This window comes from Hyperolius riggenbachi, chromosome 3 (genome assembly GCF_040937935.1).
Source record: "Hyperolius riggenbachi isolate aHypRig1 chromosome 3, aHypRig1.pri, whole genome shotgun sequence".
Taxonomy (NCBI): Eukaryota; Metazoa; Chordata; class Amphibia; order Anura; family Hyperoliidae; genus Hyperolius; species Hyperolius riggenbachi.
Window position 1 is genome coordinate 411,854,354 of NC_090648.1, and position 14,248 is coordinate 411,868,601.

Sequence of the window (14,248 nt, forward strand, 5' to 3'; positions counted from 1 at the left end):
GGAAGGTAAATATTGCGTCACGGCTGTACGGAGGGCTACAGCGAGACCCCCGAGGGACGCAGGCTTCCCCCACCCGAGGTGAGTACCCCCCCAGGGGACGTTTTACCGTTACAGTTCCTCGTTAATTAGACTCTTAATTAGAGCACATACGTATCTAATCCTGAGTGTATCACCATAACAGCCCTTTATGTTTATAAAAAGGATAATTTAGAGAAAAGAGACAGAGAATTCAAGTCTGACATTTAGTGATCATAAAATGGCAACATGTCAAATTTTTTCATGTTTGCTTTACAGGATGGGTTCACTTTTTTATTTGTTTGCCCTTAAAACAAACCTGTGAGGAGAAAACATTAAACATTTAAACACTTATCTAAGTTAAATTAAGTGTAATGCTGAAAATACGCAATGAGTTTTTTTGGCAGAATTACTTTCCGATCAATTTTCCAATCGTTTTTCCGATCAATTTTCCAATCATATTTCTGATTGATTTCCATTAACTTCTATGACAAAAACGATCATAAAAATGATCGAAATCAGATCACAACTGTCAGAAATTATCTATCGAACCATCTATCTGGCAAAAGAACTCATGGTGTATTCCCAGCATAAGTGTCACACCCTCTACGAGCCCACCGCTGCTGGACCATCTTCTTCTTTGTGGGTGTGTTCTTGTCCATGTATGATCATGACGTTACTAACATGAAGCTAGTGCATTATTTTGCTTCAGTTTCATTTATCAAAGAATATATACATACATATAACTCTGCTACTGAGTACCTACACAAAACTGGAAAAACAATTCTGCATGGATTTAAGCCTGAAAAAAATCCATAAATCTTCACAGTTCGCAGATGGGCTGAATACTTAATATGTTTTCTTTGAGAGCATTACTTTTTTATTTTTCCTTTGTAATTGATCAAATATTCCATCTTCTAGCTTTACTTCGCTGACAGAATATTGATTTACTGGTTTGGAAAATATCAATTGGAGGTTTGTAAACATGACAACATAAAATATATTATATAAGACACAGTAAGCTACTACACAAACAGTAGCTTGATCTGTACCACAGACTTGCTGATTACCTCCACCAAGACTATGGTTTCAATCTTGAAAAGCAGCTTACAGAAGGAGGTATTTCAGACGAGAGGGGAAAAACTGGTCCATGTTCTGCCACTTGCAAAAGTAAATAAAGAAGACACTAAGAGCTATCTTTGTGTATATGGTATGTATTAACATATGTATGTATATGTGTTGTTTGTTTGGGAAAGACATATTTAGTTTTGTTTCTGTATTAGAAAGATCCAAGTGGCTGGATAGTGTACTGGTTAAGGGCTCTGCCTTTGACATGGGAGACCAGGGTTCGAATCCTGGCTAGGTCAAGTACCTATTCAGTAAGGAGTTCAAGGCAAGACTCCCTAACACTGCAGGGTGGCCTCTTGAGCGCGTCCCAGTGGCTGCAGCTCTTGAGCGCTTTGAGTCCGACAGGAGAAAAGCGCTATATAAATGTTCAGATTCTTCTTCTTATTATTATATCCATGCTACAAGTTAATTAGATGAAGATCAGATCTGTGAAACTATTAACATATTTAACGTTAAGATTACATTCACAATGGCGCATTGTGGTGCAGCTTAACAGCCGCATTCTGACGTGGCTTACCGCAATGCAATGCAGCATGACGTTCATTGTGTGGCAGGTGCAATGTGGTACAACGGCGTAAGACATTGTAATGCACTATATGCGGTGCATTACTGTAAAATGAGTACTGCTTTCCTGCTGTCAAAGGGAGTGAAACATAAAGCCCATTGTGAACGTAGCCTTCAGTCTGTTTATTTTTTTAAATAATGCATATCTGAACTGTCATTAAATGAATGTTCATTTTTTTTTTAAAGAAAACTTGAAAAACTAAATGTGTTCACTTTGGTTTAAAGTTTGGCTCCTTTTCCACTAGCTGTAATCTGCTACAAAAAAAGCAGATTGTGGCCATCGCAATAGCACTGCGAATAATCCCAGTACTGTTTTTACGGTGAGAATTGTTTATTGTTGAAATAAAAAATTGTTGGCCTGTACAATTTTTCATGCAATCATGCTCCTACACCCGATGGTTTAAGGCCCAATCACAGCAAAATTGTGGTAGTGGCAATTAAAGGAAGCACGATCGCAGCATGATTTACATGTGTTCACCCTTGCTAGTGGAAAAGCACCCTCATTGTCAATGCCAAACATTCTCTTTAGGTGGCCACGTATCATACATTTTGTTATATTTCTTTTCAATTCGAGAATTGCAATCAATTCTTCTGCTTGATTGTAACATCAGAAAAATCTGACCAATGTTTCACACACATTTTTCCCCAATTATGAGAATGATTAAAAAATCTGAAAAAAATTGCTTGGGTCTGTATGGGTCTGTAAACCTACCTGAATCTAAGCATAACACTAACCTACACCTACCTACTCCTAATACTAACCTGGTACCTAACTTACCTACCTTACTGTCACTGCTATCCATGATGCAATTTCTGCTGCTTTTTGCCGCCCCAGCACTTTGGCTACAGTCGTCCTAAATTATCCACTGGGTACCGGTATAGCCAAAATTACTATTGTGGTCTATGCAACGCCCAAATTTCCTTAATCAATTATTTGAAACTTTTTTAAATTGCAAATTACTGAAAAGTTATTTCACCGCTTTTCATTCCAGGACATAGAGTCTACGCCCTAATTAGTGCTGCTGTAGGTTTCAGATCGTAGAATCTATGACCTGCATTAAAAACTGCCACCCATTCCTGCATGCACAAGCATGCATGGGGATGTGCACAATCCTGTTAAAAGTGAATGATTGCTGATAGCAATAGCAACACTCAGTCATAAAGTTAAACAAAAAAATGAAAAAAAGAAAAAAAAAGTGACATGGTTAACCCCCCCCCCCCCCCCAGTTTTTTTTAAATCCCCAGTGTGGTTTTAAACCCAGCCTAGCCTATTAACTCATTGTCAACCCCTGTGATACCTATAACTGTTTATAAACTTTTAATGACTGATGCCTGTAGCGATCGGATGCGATCGCGAGGGTGAAAGTTCCCCAATGTAATACAGATGTATCACCTGATGAAGGGCGTTTGCATTAAACTGAACCTATGTTCAAGCCTGTGGCGTGATTTCTTCTGTGAATTCAATCACGCGGCTGTTGCCTAACAATGCATCTGTACAGGACTTTGGCCCTAAAAAAACCCTAGCGAACGTATTCAATAGCCACAGACACGCAGGCTTGAGATAACGGCCGCCACATGCTCATCTATTAATAAAATATGACTTAAGGGGTATCATTTTAACCGGGAAAGGCCAAAGAATTCATTTTACTGTGTTTTATAACTGTGGGACATGTCATGTGACAATTAGGTAGGGTGGAACATTAAAACATTTTTATTTTCTGCATTTACTCCCAATTTTTCCCCATAAAATGACTATAAAATAAAACAGTTTAGGGAAAAAATATTACCCAAATATTACCCAAAGAAAGCCTAGATTGTACTGAAAATTGTATATATATATATATATGTATATATATATATATATATATATATATCACTAAGATATTATATTATATCCCCGATCTTCCTGAGGCCCCTCCTTCCCACCCTCAGTTGTTGCTACATAGCCGCCCCCCCTTCCCCCAGTCTTCTTGGGGGCAGTCTGTCTTTCAGTTATTTGAACTTTTACAATTTTTCTTGGAGCGTGCACCTAATTGTGGCTGAGTTTTTAGTTGCAGCCACTTTGTTAATACCACTATCAGTTGACTGGAATATTTAGAAGTAAAAAAAAATTAATGAAAGGACTTATGACACAGGTTGCATCCTGTACCACGCTGGAATGTGCTGAGTTCTTGAAAGTGACCCATTTTACTTGTAAAAGTAGTCTGCATGCCTAAGTGTTTTTATGCCTAAAGCCACGAAAGCGAATTAAACACCTGAATTCAATGATTTAGAAGTGCATTCTAATACTTTTGGCTTAATTGTGTATCTAGTTTTGCTGCACAGTTCACATTCATAAATACCTTTGTTTTGTATCACAGTATCATCCACAAATGATGTTTGCCTAACGTGGTTGTCTGTGGCAGAGGAGGAAATTAATCTGAAATATGAATCCAGGAGTTCATGGTTTTTGAAAAATTTGACACTAATTGATGGAATTGATCATTCTCAGGTAAGTGTGTTAAAGTACACCTGAAGTGAAAATGATATGGAGACTGGCATATTTATTTCCTTTTAAGAAATACCAGTTGCCTGGCAGTCCTGCTGATCCCTTTGGCTGGAGCAGTATCTGAATCACACCTGAAACAACGATGCAGCTAATCCAGTCATACTTCAGTTAGAAGCAAGAAGCAACAGATCTGTGTGCTTGTTTAGGGTCTATGGCTAAAAGTATTAGAGGCAGAGGATCAGAAGGAAAGCCAGGCAATTTGCATTGTTCAACAGGAAATAAATATGTCCGCTTCCCTATTTCTCCTACTTCCGGTGTGACACCTCCGGAAGCACGACAGCTTAGTGTACCATAACTGCTAAAAATCATGCTTAGGGCTGGTTCACACGGGTGTCTGCTCGACGCTTCCCACTGTCCGTGGCACTTATATCGCTGTCCATTCAAGTAAATGGCAGCACCTGTACTGTAGTTTTTCCGTAGTTTGCGCAAACGCGATGGACTGATGGAAACCAATCAAAAGCTGGTAGAAGATGTTAAATGCTTTTCTGCATGCTTGCAGAAAATCATTTGGCTGACAGGCCGGCAGACACCTGGGCCTTAAAGGGAATCTGAAGTGAAAATAAACTTATGAGATAATGATTTGTATGTGTAGTACAGCTAAGAAATAGTAGCTCGGATATGATTCTCATATTGTTTCCAGTACAGAGAGAGGTAATAAACTTTGTTTGTTATCTATGCAAAAAAGGTTTCCTGAGTTCTCCAGCTAATTTAGTGAGAGAGCAATGCTATTTTCTGAAGCACTTATCTCAATCTGTCTCTCACTGTTTCTTGTTTAAGGTTTTTCTGCCAGGAAGTTCATAGAGTCATTAGCTCTGCTCTTTGCCATCATTTAAAATACAGAGTGTAATTTGTAAACTGCAAATATTAATATATACAGTGGTGTGAAAAACTATTTGCCCCCTTCCTGATTTCTTATTCTTTTGCATGTTTGTCACACTTAAATGTTTCTGCTCATCAAAAACCGTTAACTATTAGTCAAAGATAACATACTTGAACACAAAATGCAGTTTTAAATGATGGTTTTTATTATTTAGTGACAAAAAAAGCTCAAAACCTACATGGCCCTGTGTGAAAAAGAAATTGCCCCCTGAACCTAATAACTGGTTGAGCCACCCTTAGCAGCAATAACTGCAATCAAGCGTTTGCCATAACTTGCAACGAGTCTTTTACAGCGCTCTGGAGGAATTTTGGCCCACTCATCTTTGCAGAATTGTTGTAAATCAGCTTTATTTGAGGGTTTTCTAGCATGAAACGCCTTTTTAAGGTCATGCAACAACATCTCAATAGGATTCAGGTCAGGACTTTGACTAGGCCACTCCAAAGTCTTCATTTTGTTTTTCTTCAGCCATTCAGAGGTGGATTTGCTGGTGTGTTTTGGGTCATTGTCCTACTGCAGCACCCAAAATCGCTTCAGCTTAAGTTGACAAACAGATGGCCGGACTTTCTCCTTTAGGATTTTTTGGTACACAGTAGAATTCATGGTTCCATCTATCACAGCAAGCCTTCCAGGTCCTGAAGCAGCAAAACAACCCCAGACCATCACACTACCACCACCATATTTTACTGTTGGTATGATGTTCTTTTGCTGAAATGCTGTTACTTCTACGCCAGATGTAACGGGACACGCACCTTCCAAAAAGTTAAACTTTTGTCTCGTCAGTCCACAGGGTATTTTCCCAAAAGTCTTGGCAATCATTGAGATGTTTTTTAGCAAAATTGAGACGAGCCTTAATGTTCTTATTGCTTAAAAGTGGTTTGCGCCTTGGATATCTGCCATGCAGGCCGTTTTTACCCAGTCTCTTTCTTATGGTGGAGTCGTGAACACTGACCTTAATTGAGGCAATTGAGGCCTGCAGTTCTTTAGGTGTTGTCCTGGGGTCTTTTGTGGCCTCTTTGATTAGTTTTCTCTGCGCTCTTGGGGTAATTTTGGTCGGCTGGCCACTCCTGGGAAGGTTCATCACTGTTCCATGTTTTTGCCATTTGTGGATAATGGCTCTCACTGTGGTTCGCTGGAGTCCCAAAGCTTTAGAAATTGCTTTATAACCTTTACCAGACTGATAGATCTCAATTACAGTACTTTTGTTCTCATTTGTTCCTGAATTTCTTTGGATCTTGGCATGATGTCTAGCTTTTGAGGTGCTTTTGGTCTACTTCTCTGTGTCAGATAGCTCCTATTTAAGTGATTTCTTGATTGAAACAGGTGTGGCAGTAATCGGGCCTGGGGGTGACTACAGAAATTCAACTCAGGTGTGATAAACCACAGTTAAGTTATTTTTTAACAAGGGGGGCAATCACTTTTTCACACAGGGCCATGTAGATTTGGAGGTTTTTTTTCTCACTAAATAATAAAAACCATCATTTAAAACTGCATTTTGTGTTCAATTATGTTATTTTTTACTAATAGTTAACGGTTTTTGATGAGCAGAAACATTTAAGTGTGACAAACATGCAAAAGAATAAGAAATCAGGAAGGGGGCAAATAGTTTTTCACACCACTGTAAATATAATATCTTAAACTGGCTTTATTTAACTTGGCTGCAGTGAATTTTCATCCACATAACAGTGCTCATTTGCCAATTTGTGAATACACCAAGAGCACCATTAACAAGCCGCAGGAAATTGATATCAACTGTACTGAACTCATAGCTCAATGTACATGTTGTGCCATCTGTCAAGAACCAAGATCTGGGAAGGCATTTGGACATAACTAATTTATTTGCAGACCTCAAAGTCACAAGTCAGAGGAAGTCAGTACCCATTCACACTAGGGCAATTAGCGGGCAATTCCCACTAATCGCCAAAGCACTACTGCTATTCTAACCTATGGCAGTGATCTCACTGCCGCGATTGGCGCCGATCGCGGGCATTTCGCGATTAGCGCCAATCACCAAATGTGTTACCTGCAGCATTTTTGCTGTGACTCTGGAGCGATCGCGGTACAGTGCTTAAAGCGGTATTGTCACCCAAAAAAAATCTAATTTCAACAGCAACTGGTCTGAGTGTATTAAGTAATAAAGATGCTAATCCTGCATTCAAAACGTTTTTCTGCTGTTATGGTTTGGAGTTATTACATACTATAGGAGCACTGGCCCTAGTGCCAAACAGTGCCAAAAAGTTGAATGCTGGGAGTTCTTTTGAATGCTGGGAGTTCTTTTGAATGCTGGGAGTTCTTTTGAATGCTGGGAGTTCTTTTTATCTATAATATATTACTCCTCTTCCATTTATTTCCCTGCCTAGCTGATCACTTGTGTTTACAAGCAAGGCTGAGGTGACTCAGTGATTGAATGTGTAAATAAAAAAAAAGACTCTGGGCAGCTAATGAATACACAATGAGCAAGAGAAGGGAGGGGGGAAACAAGAGTCAGGGAGGATATGATGTCAGCATTAGCTTTGCAAGATGGCCACTGCCTAGAAAAGGATTTTCTGCTTTTCCTTTGTAAAATTCACAGGAATCATTACGTGGATAGCACAATACATCTGTTATGTAAGTAGAGGTAGTATTTATCTACTTATATATGTGGTTTTAATTTCTAGGTTAGCATGGGTGTCGCTTGTTCCTTAATAAAGCGCTGATCGCAATCGCTCTGAATATCGGAAGTGTACAGAAATTGCGCTTTTTAAGTGTGAACGGGCCCTGAAGGTAGGCCAGAGGTTCATACAGACTCTTTGGTAGGGTTGCTACCTTTTCACATTCTTCAAACTCTACCACTCTATGGATAAACCAGGGTCTTCCAAAAAGCTACAGCCGTTTGCTTTTATCTACCACACAAGGTATTCTTTCTATGTATTGTAGACTTGCATCTATCAGATTAACAACTCTCCCTGTACCTCTTGTAATGTGAATGCAGAATGCCCATAACTGTTAGTTCAGGAGCATTAACATGAACCCCTTCCTATCTCGAATTCCTCCAATCCATCAATGAGTAGTGTGAGTTACTACAACAAAGGGATTGGAATCTTATGCTGGGCATACACGGCTCGTCTTTTCCGCTCGAGTCTCCCGTTTGATCGTTTTGCCGCTCAATTCCGCAGTCAATTCTCTTATTTTCTGCTAATTTTTCTTATCTTTTTCCATTCACTGCTATCTGGAATCGAGCGGTGAAACGGTCGGGCGAGAGATCGGACATGTCGGAAATTAAACGAGCCGTGTATGCCCAGCATAAGTCAAAAGATATGATAAAGGAGGGGATTATGTGGAAAAATCTGAAAATACACTGGCCCTTTTTCAATTCACGTTTTCTCCTAGGAGATGCTTCATCTTCTGTTTAAAATAACTTTTCAGCACTCTACTGAATTATGCTGAGTGTTTTCTTGCTTGTTGCTGGCTTAAAAGGCATTTTATTCATAAGGTGTGAAAATATCACCTAGGAGAAAATGTCAGAAAAAAAGTGAATGAAATGAGGGCGAGTGTGTCTAAAATAAATAAAATGTTTCCTTAAAGGACCTCTGTTGCAAAAATCTTAAAATTTAATATATACAGGGATTGGACAAAATAATGGAAACACCTGGAAAATCAACAAAATATATTTTAATATGGTGTAGGTCCACCTTTTGCGGCAATTACAGCCTCACTTTTCTGAGGTATTGAGTCATACAAATTGTGAATTGTTTCCAAAGGAATTTTAGCCCATTCTTCAGTTAAAACACCCTGCAGTTCTTTTTGAGATGATGGTGGCAGAAATCAACTTCTTACTTGAATCTTTAATAACGCCCATAAATGCTCAATAATGTTGAGGTTTGGGGATTGTGGTGGCCAGATGAGATGCTAAACTTCATTAGAATGTTCCTCGTGCCGTTCTTTAACAATTCTACTGTAGCTGTGCACAGCGGATTTCCAAAAAAACAGCACCCCAGATCATCACAGAACTCCCTCCATGTTTTATGGGTGGGAGAAGGCAGTCTGGATAAAATGCTTCTTTCGGCTGTCTCCAAACATACACTCGGCCGGAGGTCGGAAATAAGGTAAACGATGATTCGTCAGAGAAAATCACATTTTTCCACTGCTCGAGGGACCAATTCTGGTGGTTTCTACACCACTCTAAACACTTTGAAACATTTGTCTTTGAGAGCAGAGGTTTTCTAATTGCAATTCTTCCGTGAAATCCAGATTTGTGAAGCTCCAGACGAACAGTTTTTGTGGAAACTGGGTTCTGTAGGTGTTCATTCAGCTCTGCAGTGATTTTAGGAGACGTGGTCTTGCAAGCTTTTCTAACAATTCGATTTAGAGTCCAACGGTCTTTCTCAGACAACTCCGACTTTCGGCCACAACTGTGCTTTGATGAGGACGTTTTTCCTTCTCTTTCAAAGGCAGTCATTACTTTTAAGACAGTACCTCTTGAAATGCCAAGCATTCGGGCAGTTTCTGTTACAGTAGCGCCTGCCATACGAGAACCAACAATTTGGCCTCTTTGAAAGTCTTAGAGATCTGCCATTTTTATAAATTATAACCAACTTTGGTTTAAATATCTGTAAAAAACTATTATTTTAATGAAACATATCAACTAACAATCAAGTTTTGATTGCTTAAAACATGATCAAAGAGTATGATGCCAAAATGTTAGGTGTTTCCATTATTTTGTCCAACCCCTGTATGTAAACATATACAATTAAGAAGTACGTTTATTCCAGAGTAAAATGAGCCATAATTACTTTTCTCCTATGTTGCTGTCACTGACAGTAAGTAGTAGAAATCTGATAGAACCAACAGGTTTTGGACTAGCCCATCTCCTCATGGGGGTTCAATGGATGTTTTATTTTCAAAATGCACTTAGTGAATGGCATTTGCTCCGTCCAAATGCCAAAAAAGTGTACGGTGAGCAGGGAGGCTGGGCAGCATCTTTGTATAAATCTTTTTCAGGGACTGTCTTTATAAAGAAAAAAGGCCATGCTGAGAATTCCCTATGGAGAGATGGACTATCCCAAAACCCGTCGGTAATGTCAGATTTCTATTACGTACTGTAAATGAAAGGCAACATAGGAGAGAAGTAATTTATGGCTCATTTTACTCAGGAAGAAACGTACTTCTTATTTGTATACTTTTAAATTTTAAGATTTTCGCAACAGTTCCTCTTTAACTGATTAATTGAAAACAGCTGCAACTTTCCGGATGACCCTTGCATACAGTTTATCTAGTTGATCTCTATACTACAATCCTTTATATTAGATTATATGTTCAGATCCTTGTAGAATAGTACTTATTGTCATCTCATTCTCATCACAGCAGAGGAGACTAGTTGACGTTCTAAATTTGGATTAAAGTGGACCCAAACCAAACATTTTTTTAATTCAAAATATTTAGTTGCACCACTCTGACACATACAAAGATAAATAAACACCCCTTCAAGCCTATGAGCATTTCAGTGGATGCTTTTCACCCTTTTCTTTTCATAACTAGGGTTATACAGGTGGCAGCCATTAGCAATTCCTTCATTGCCGGACACCACCTACTCCACCAGTTTGCCGGATTTTGTCCCGGCAATATGAAAGGAAGGGAGGGGTTCCTCCAATAAATGTAAAATATTTTATATTTGTCATCATGTAGCTGAAAAAAGCCTGCTATTTATTATTGTAATTTAGAAAATAGATTTTAAGGCTGGGTTCCCACATGAAAGGTGTCCAGTCCTATCCTGTCAGTTTTTGACAGTTAGCATCAGTTTTGTATGAGTTTTCTTTGACTAGGTTCACAAATGAATCTGCTAAATATAATGAGTGCCATCACTCACAGGATACATGCTTAATTAGGCAATCTTAGAAAAAAACGACCACAAACACATATAAAACCATTTAAAATGAATCGTGAAGTGCTCCTTTCCTATAATATACAATTTTGGGAAACTTCACTATGAACGGGTCCTGTGGACTTCTCCTCATTTAAAGCAAGGAGAGAAGTGGAGTTCTTCCTCAAAACAGTGTGCAGCAGTTATTCTTGCTGGGGACCAGGGGCGGCTCCAGGAATTTTTTTATCTTTTGTAGGGGTAGCAGTGAACTTGCGCCGCCGAAAGAAATCAGCTGCGTGGACAAAACAGGGGCATGTCCGAAAGGGGGCGTATCTATGCACTGGGAAGTGGGCGTATATAGATAATAAAGGTTCCCCAGTATAGGTAGTATAGTTCCACAGTATAATGCATCAGTGGGCGGGGTTTCCATGGGGTTGGTGGAGCGCTCCCCAGCAGTGTTAGCCGACAGAAGATTACAGTGATCAGCGTGCATGTAGACGGCCTTCACAGTTCAATAGTAACTATTGAACTGTGAAGGCCGTCTACAAGTTCAATGTATCTCCCCTCAGATGTTATGTGTGACCTGGTTGAGCAGCTGTCTTAAAGCCGCAGCACCGTTGGGTGAGTTTGAGCGCAAACGAGTCCTGCTTGTGCAAGTGAAGATCTCTGCTGACACAAGCACCCTGAATATTGGTGAGATGCATCCATTGTTATCTACACAATAAGGCTTATTGGTTCACTGCCATTCCACAGCCTATGTGCCTCTCTCTCCCTGCCGCCTTGAAGACACCGGAGCATGTGTGTTGCCGATACTGGTGTTAAGGCGAACGGTTTGGCTGCTGGCTGTGCGTGTGATGTTGTGGAGCGCTCCACTATTCATTTTAAATTGTTTTATATGTGTTTGTGCTGCATCCCAATAAATATTGCCTAATTAAGCATTTATCCTATTAGTGACGGCACTAATTAAATGTATTAGGCTCCTACTGTATTGTTGATGTCACTCCTGCAGCTTTCTAGTTTACAGGTGCATATGCAAGGTTGAGTTTGTGCATAATATTTAATTCTCACTCACACATGAAACTGTACATTTCCGGAAAGTCCTGTCCTCTCCGTTTTGTATTACTTGGTTCACACATAAATCTGTACATTTCCGGTCCAGTCCTGTCTATTTTGCAGCAATTTTGCATGAGTTTTTATGGTTTGGTTCACACATACATGCTAAACATTTCTGTTCCAGTCCTGTCAGTTTTGTTTCAGATTTCTATGGGTGTGTTCACACATAAAAGGTGTACAGTTCCAATCCTGTCAGGCGAAACTGACAGGACAGGACCGGAAATGTACAGAGTTATGTGTGAACCAAGCCTAAGGCCACTAGAGCAGACACAGCTGTGACTCACCGAACTTTTAAAGCTCCTTTCACAATGTGTCCGTTACATAACATTGCAACGGACAATATTACCGCATCACAATGCAATGCAAGGATATTCCTATGGGGCTAACACATTGATTGGGGTGTGGCGCATTCCATAGGGAAACTGCACCACATGAAATGTGTTTACAGGGCAACATGCGCATTTACAGTGACAGTGAGACATATTTTCATTGTATTGTGAGCTTCACTGTACAGTCGCACCTCAACGGTACCACGTGACGCAACTTTTTAGTTACTTTGCATTGCAATCTTATTGCAACACAACATGCTCAGTGGGAAAGGACCCTAGGGCTGATTCACACTGCAAGAGCTTTTTAAACGCTAGTGATTTAAAAAGCTCTTGCTAATGCAATGCTATGGTTGCTTTTTATAAAATCCCATCGCTCAAGTGAGAACAAACTCATAGCATCACTTTAGCAAGGGCTTTTAAAATCACAAGCACTTAAAAAAACTCTTGTAGTGTGAACCAGCCCTTACTGTGTCCTCAAAACATGGATTAATTACTTTAGGGAAAAGGAACAATTGCAGAGACAATAACCAATAGGTTGGTTTCAAATATGTAATGTCTACCATAACTGTTCTGCTTTTTCTGTGTGTTTTGTTTACAGTATTTCTTCTGTATTTATATAGTAACATCTCCTAGCATTGTTTACTTTTTAAACATTATTGTTTTAGTTGTTCATGCATTATGCAGCAGATCCACATTCCTGAAAGCCTAAGGGCCTGTTTCCACTAGGGCCAAATGTGGCCCGAACCTGCACCGAATTGGCAGTGTTTCGCGCTGGCGAGTCAGGCAAGGGGAACTTTGCATATACTTTCAGTTGTTTGCCCTCTGAATTGCACTGTTAGAGACAGCTGGGAAGTGTGCTATAGGGGTCAGTGAGCTGCCCTGGCAATTCTTTTTTTTTTTTCTTTTTTACAGAAACTGATATTTTTTCTTTATTCTAAACCTGTAGCCTTGACAGAAACTGTAATAATACAACACTGGAAGATTCATAACAAATTGTACTTCAAAGATAAAACTATAATATGTTAATTTTTCATAACTTTTTTTTCTTGGATTGTAGGATAATGCCATTTTTAGCTTGCATTTTACTACTGGACTCTATACCTTTGAAGCCTGTAGCACTGCAACGAAATACAGCCTCCTTCGTTGTCTACGCAAGATGAGTGCAGAATATCTGCAGCAAGACCTTCAGTGGATGCATTATGATAGTGATTTTGTTGGAAAAAGCTCACTGATGGTTCCTGATGATGCAGTGCTGTACATGACACTGTGCCTTAAAGCAATTAGCTGTGCCTGTCTTTGCAGCTGCTTTTAAGTTTCCTGCATGTGTAACGTGAAATGTCATAAGGTTGTACAACACTGGTCGCACAAGACAATTATCAAATAAAGGTAACTATACATACATTTTCTTTTGTTTGTGAATCAGTTTGTCCATACAAACAGCAATATGTAATGTAATAAGATTAATAATGTATGCCCTGTTTCCCACAACAACCACTAGAATCTTAGATCATATTTAAACTAGCACATCCAGACAACAATTAGGCTATATGTTGCTCCAAAAACAAAAATCACACAGTATAGTCCCTCCAACGACATACATAGACAGTATGTAACCCTAAATAATATAATTAGGCATATTGTCCCCAAACATAATTAGTCAGGATCCTTGAAATATGTTATTTAGAAATGTCCACCCTAATAACCTAATTAGGCAGAGTGTTCCCCAAAATAACAATTACCAGTATACTCCACTAATTAATATATCACTGCTAAGTATATGGGGCTCCAGCCCCCAATACTTAGCTCTATCAATGCCATTGCAGTGCAGTTTTACT

General features: G+C 39.3%; 1 protein-coding gene across 1 annotated transcript; it reads left to right on the forward strand.

Annotated features, from left to right (window-relative positions):
* The first annotated feature begins 1,098 nt into the window (after positions 1–1,098).
* On the forward strand, positions 1,099–13,725 carry LOC137562364 (exocyst complex component 1-like). Its single transcript, XM_068273701.1, has 3 exons — positions 1,099–1,225; positions 4,068–4,198; positions 13,471–13,725. The coding sequence occupies exons 1-3, from the start codon at positions 1,099–1,101 to the stop codon at positions 13,723–13,725; spliced, it is 513 nt and encodes a 170-aa protein (XP_068129802.1).
* The last annotated feature ends 523 nt before the right edge of the window (positions 13,726–14,248 follow it).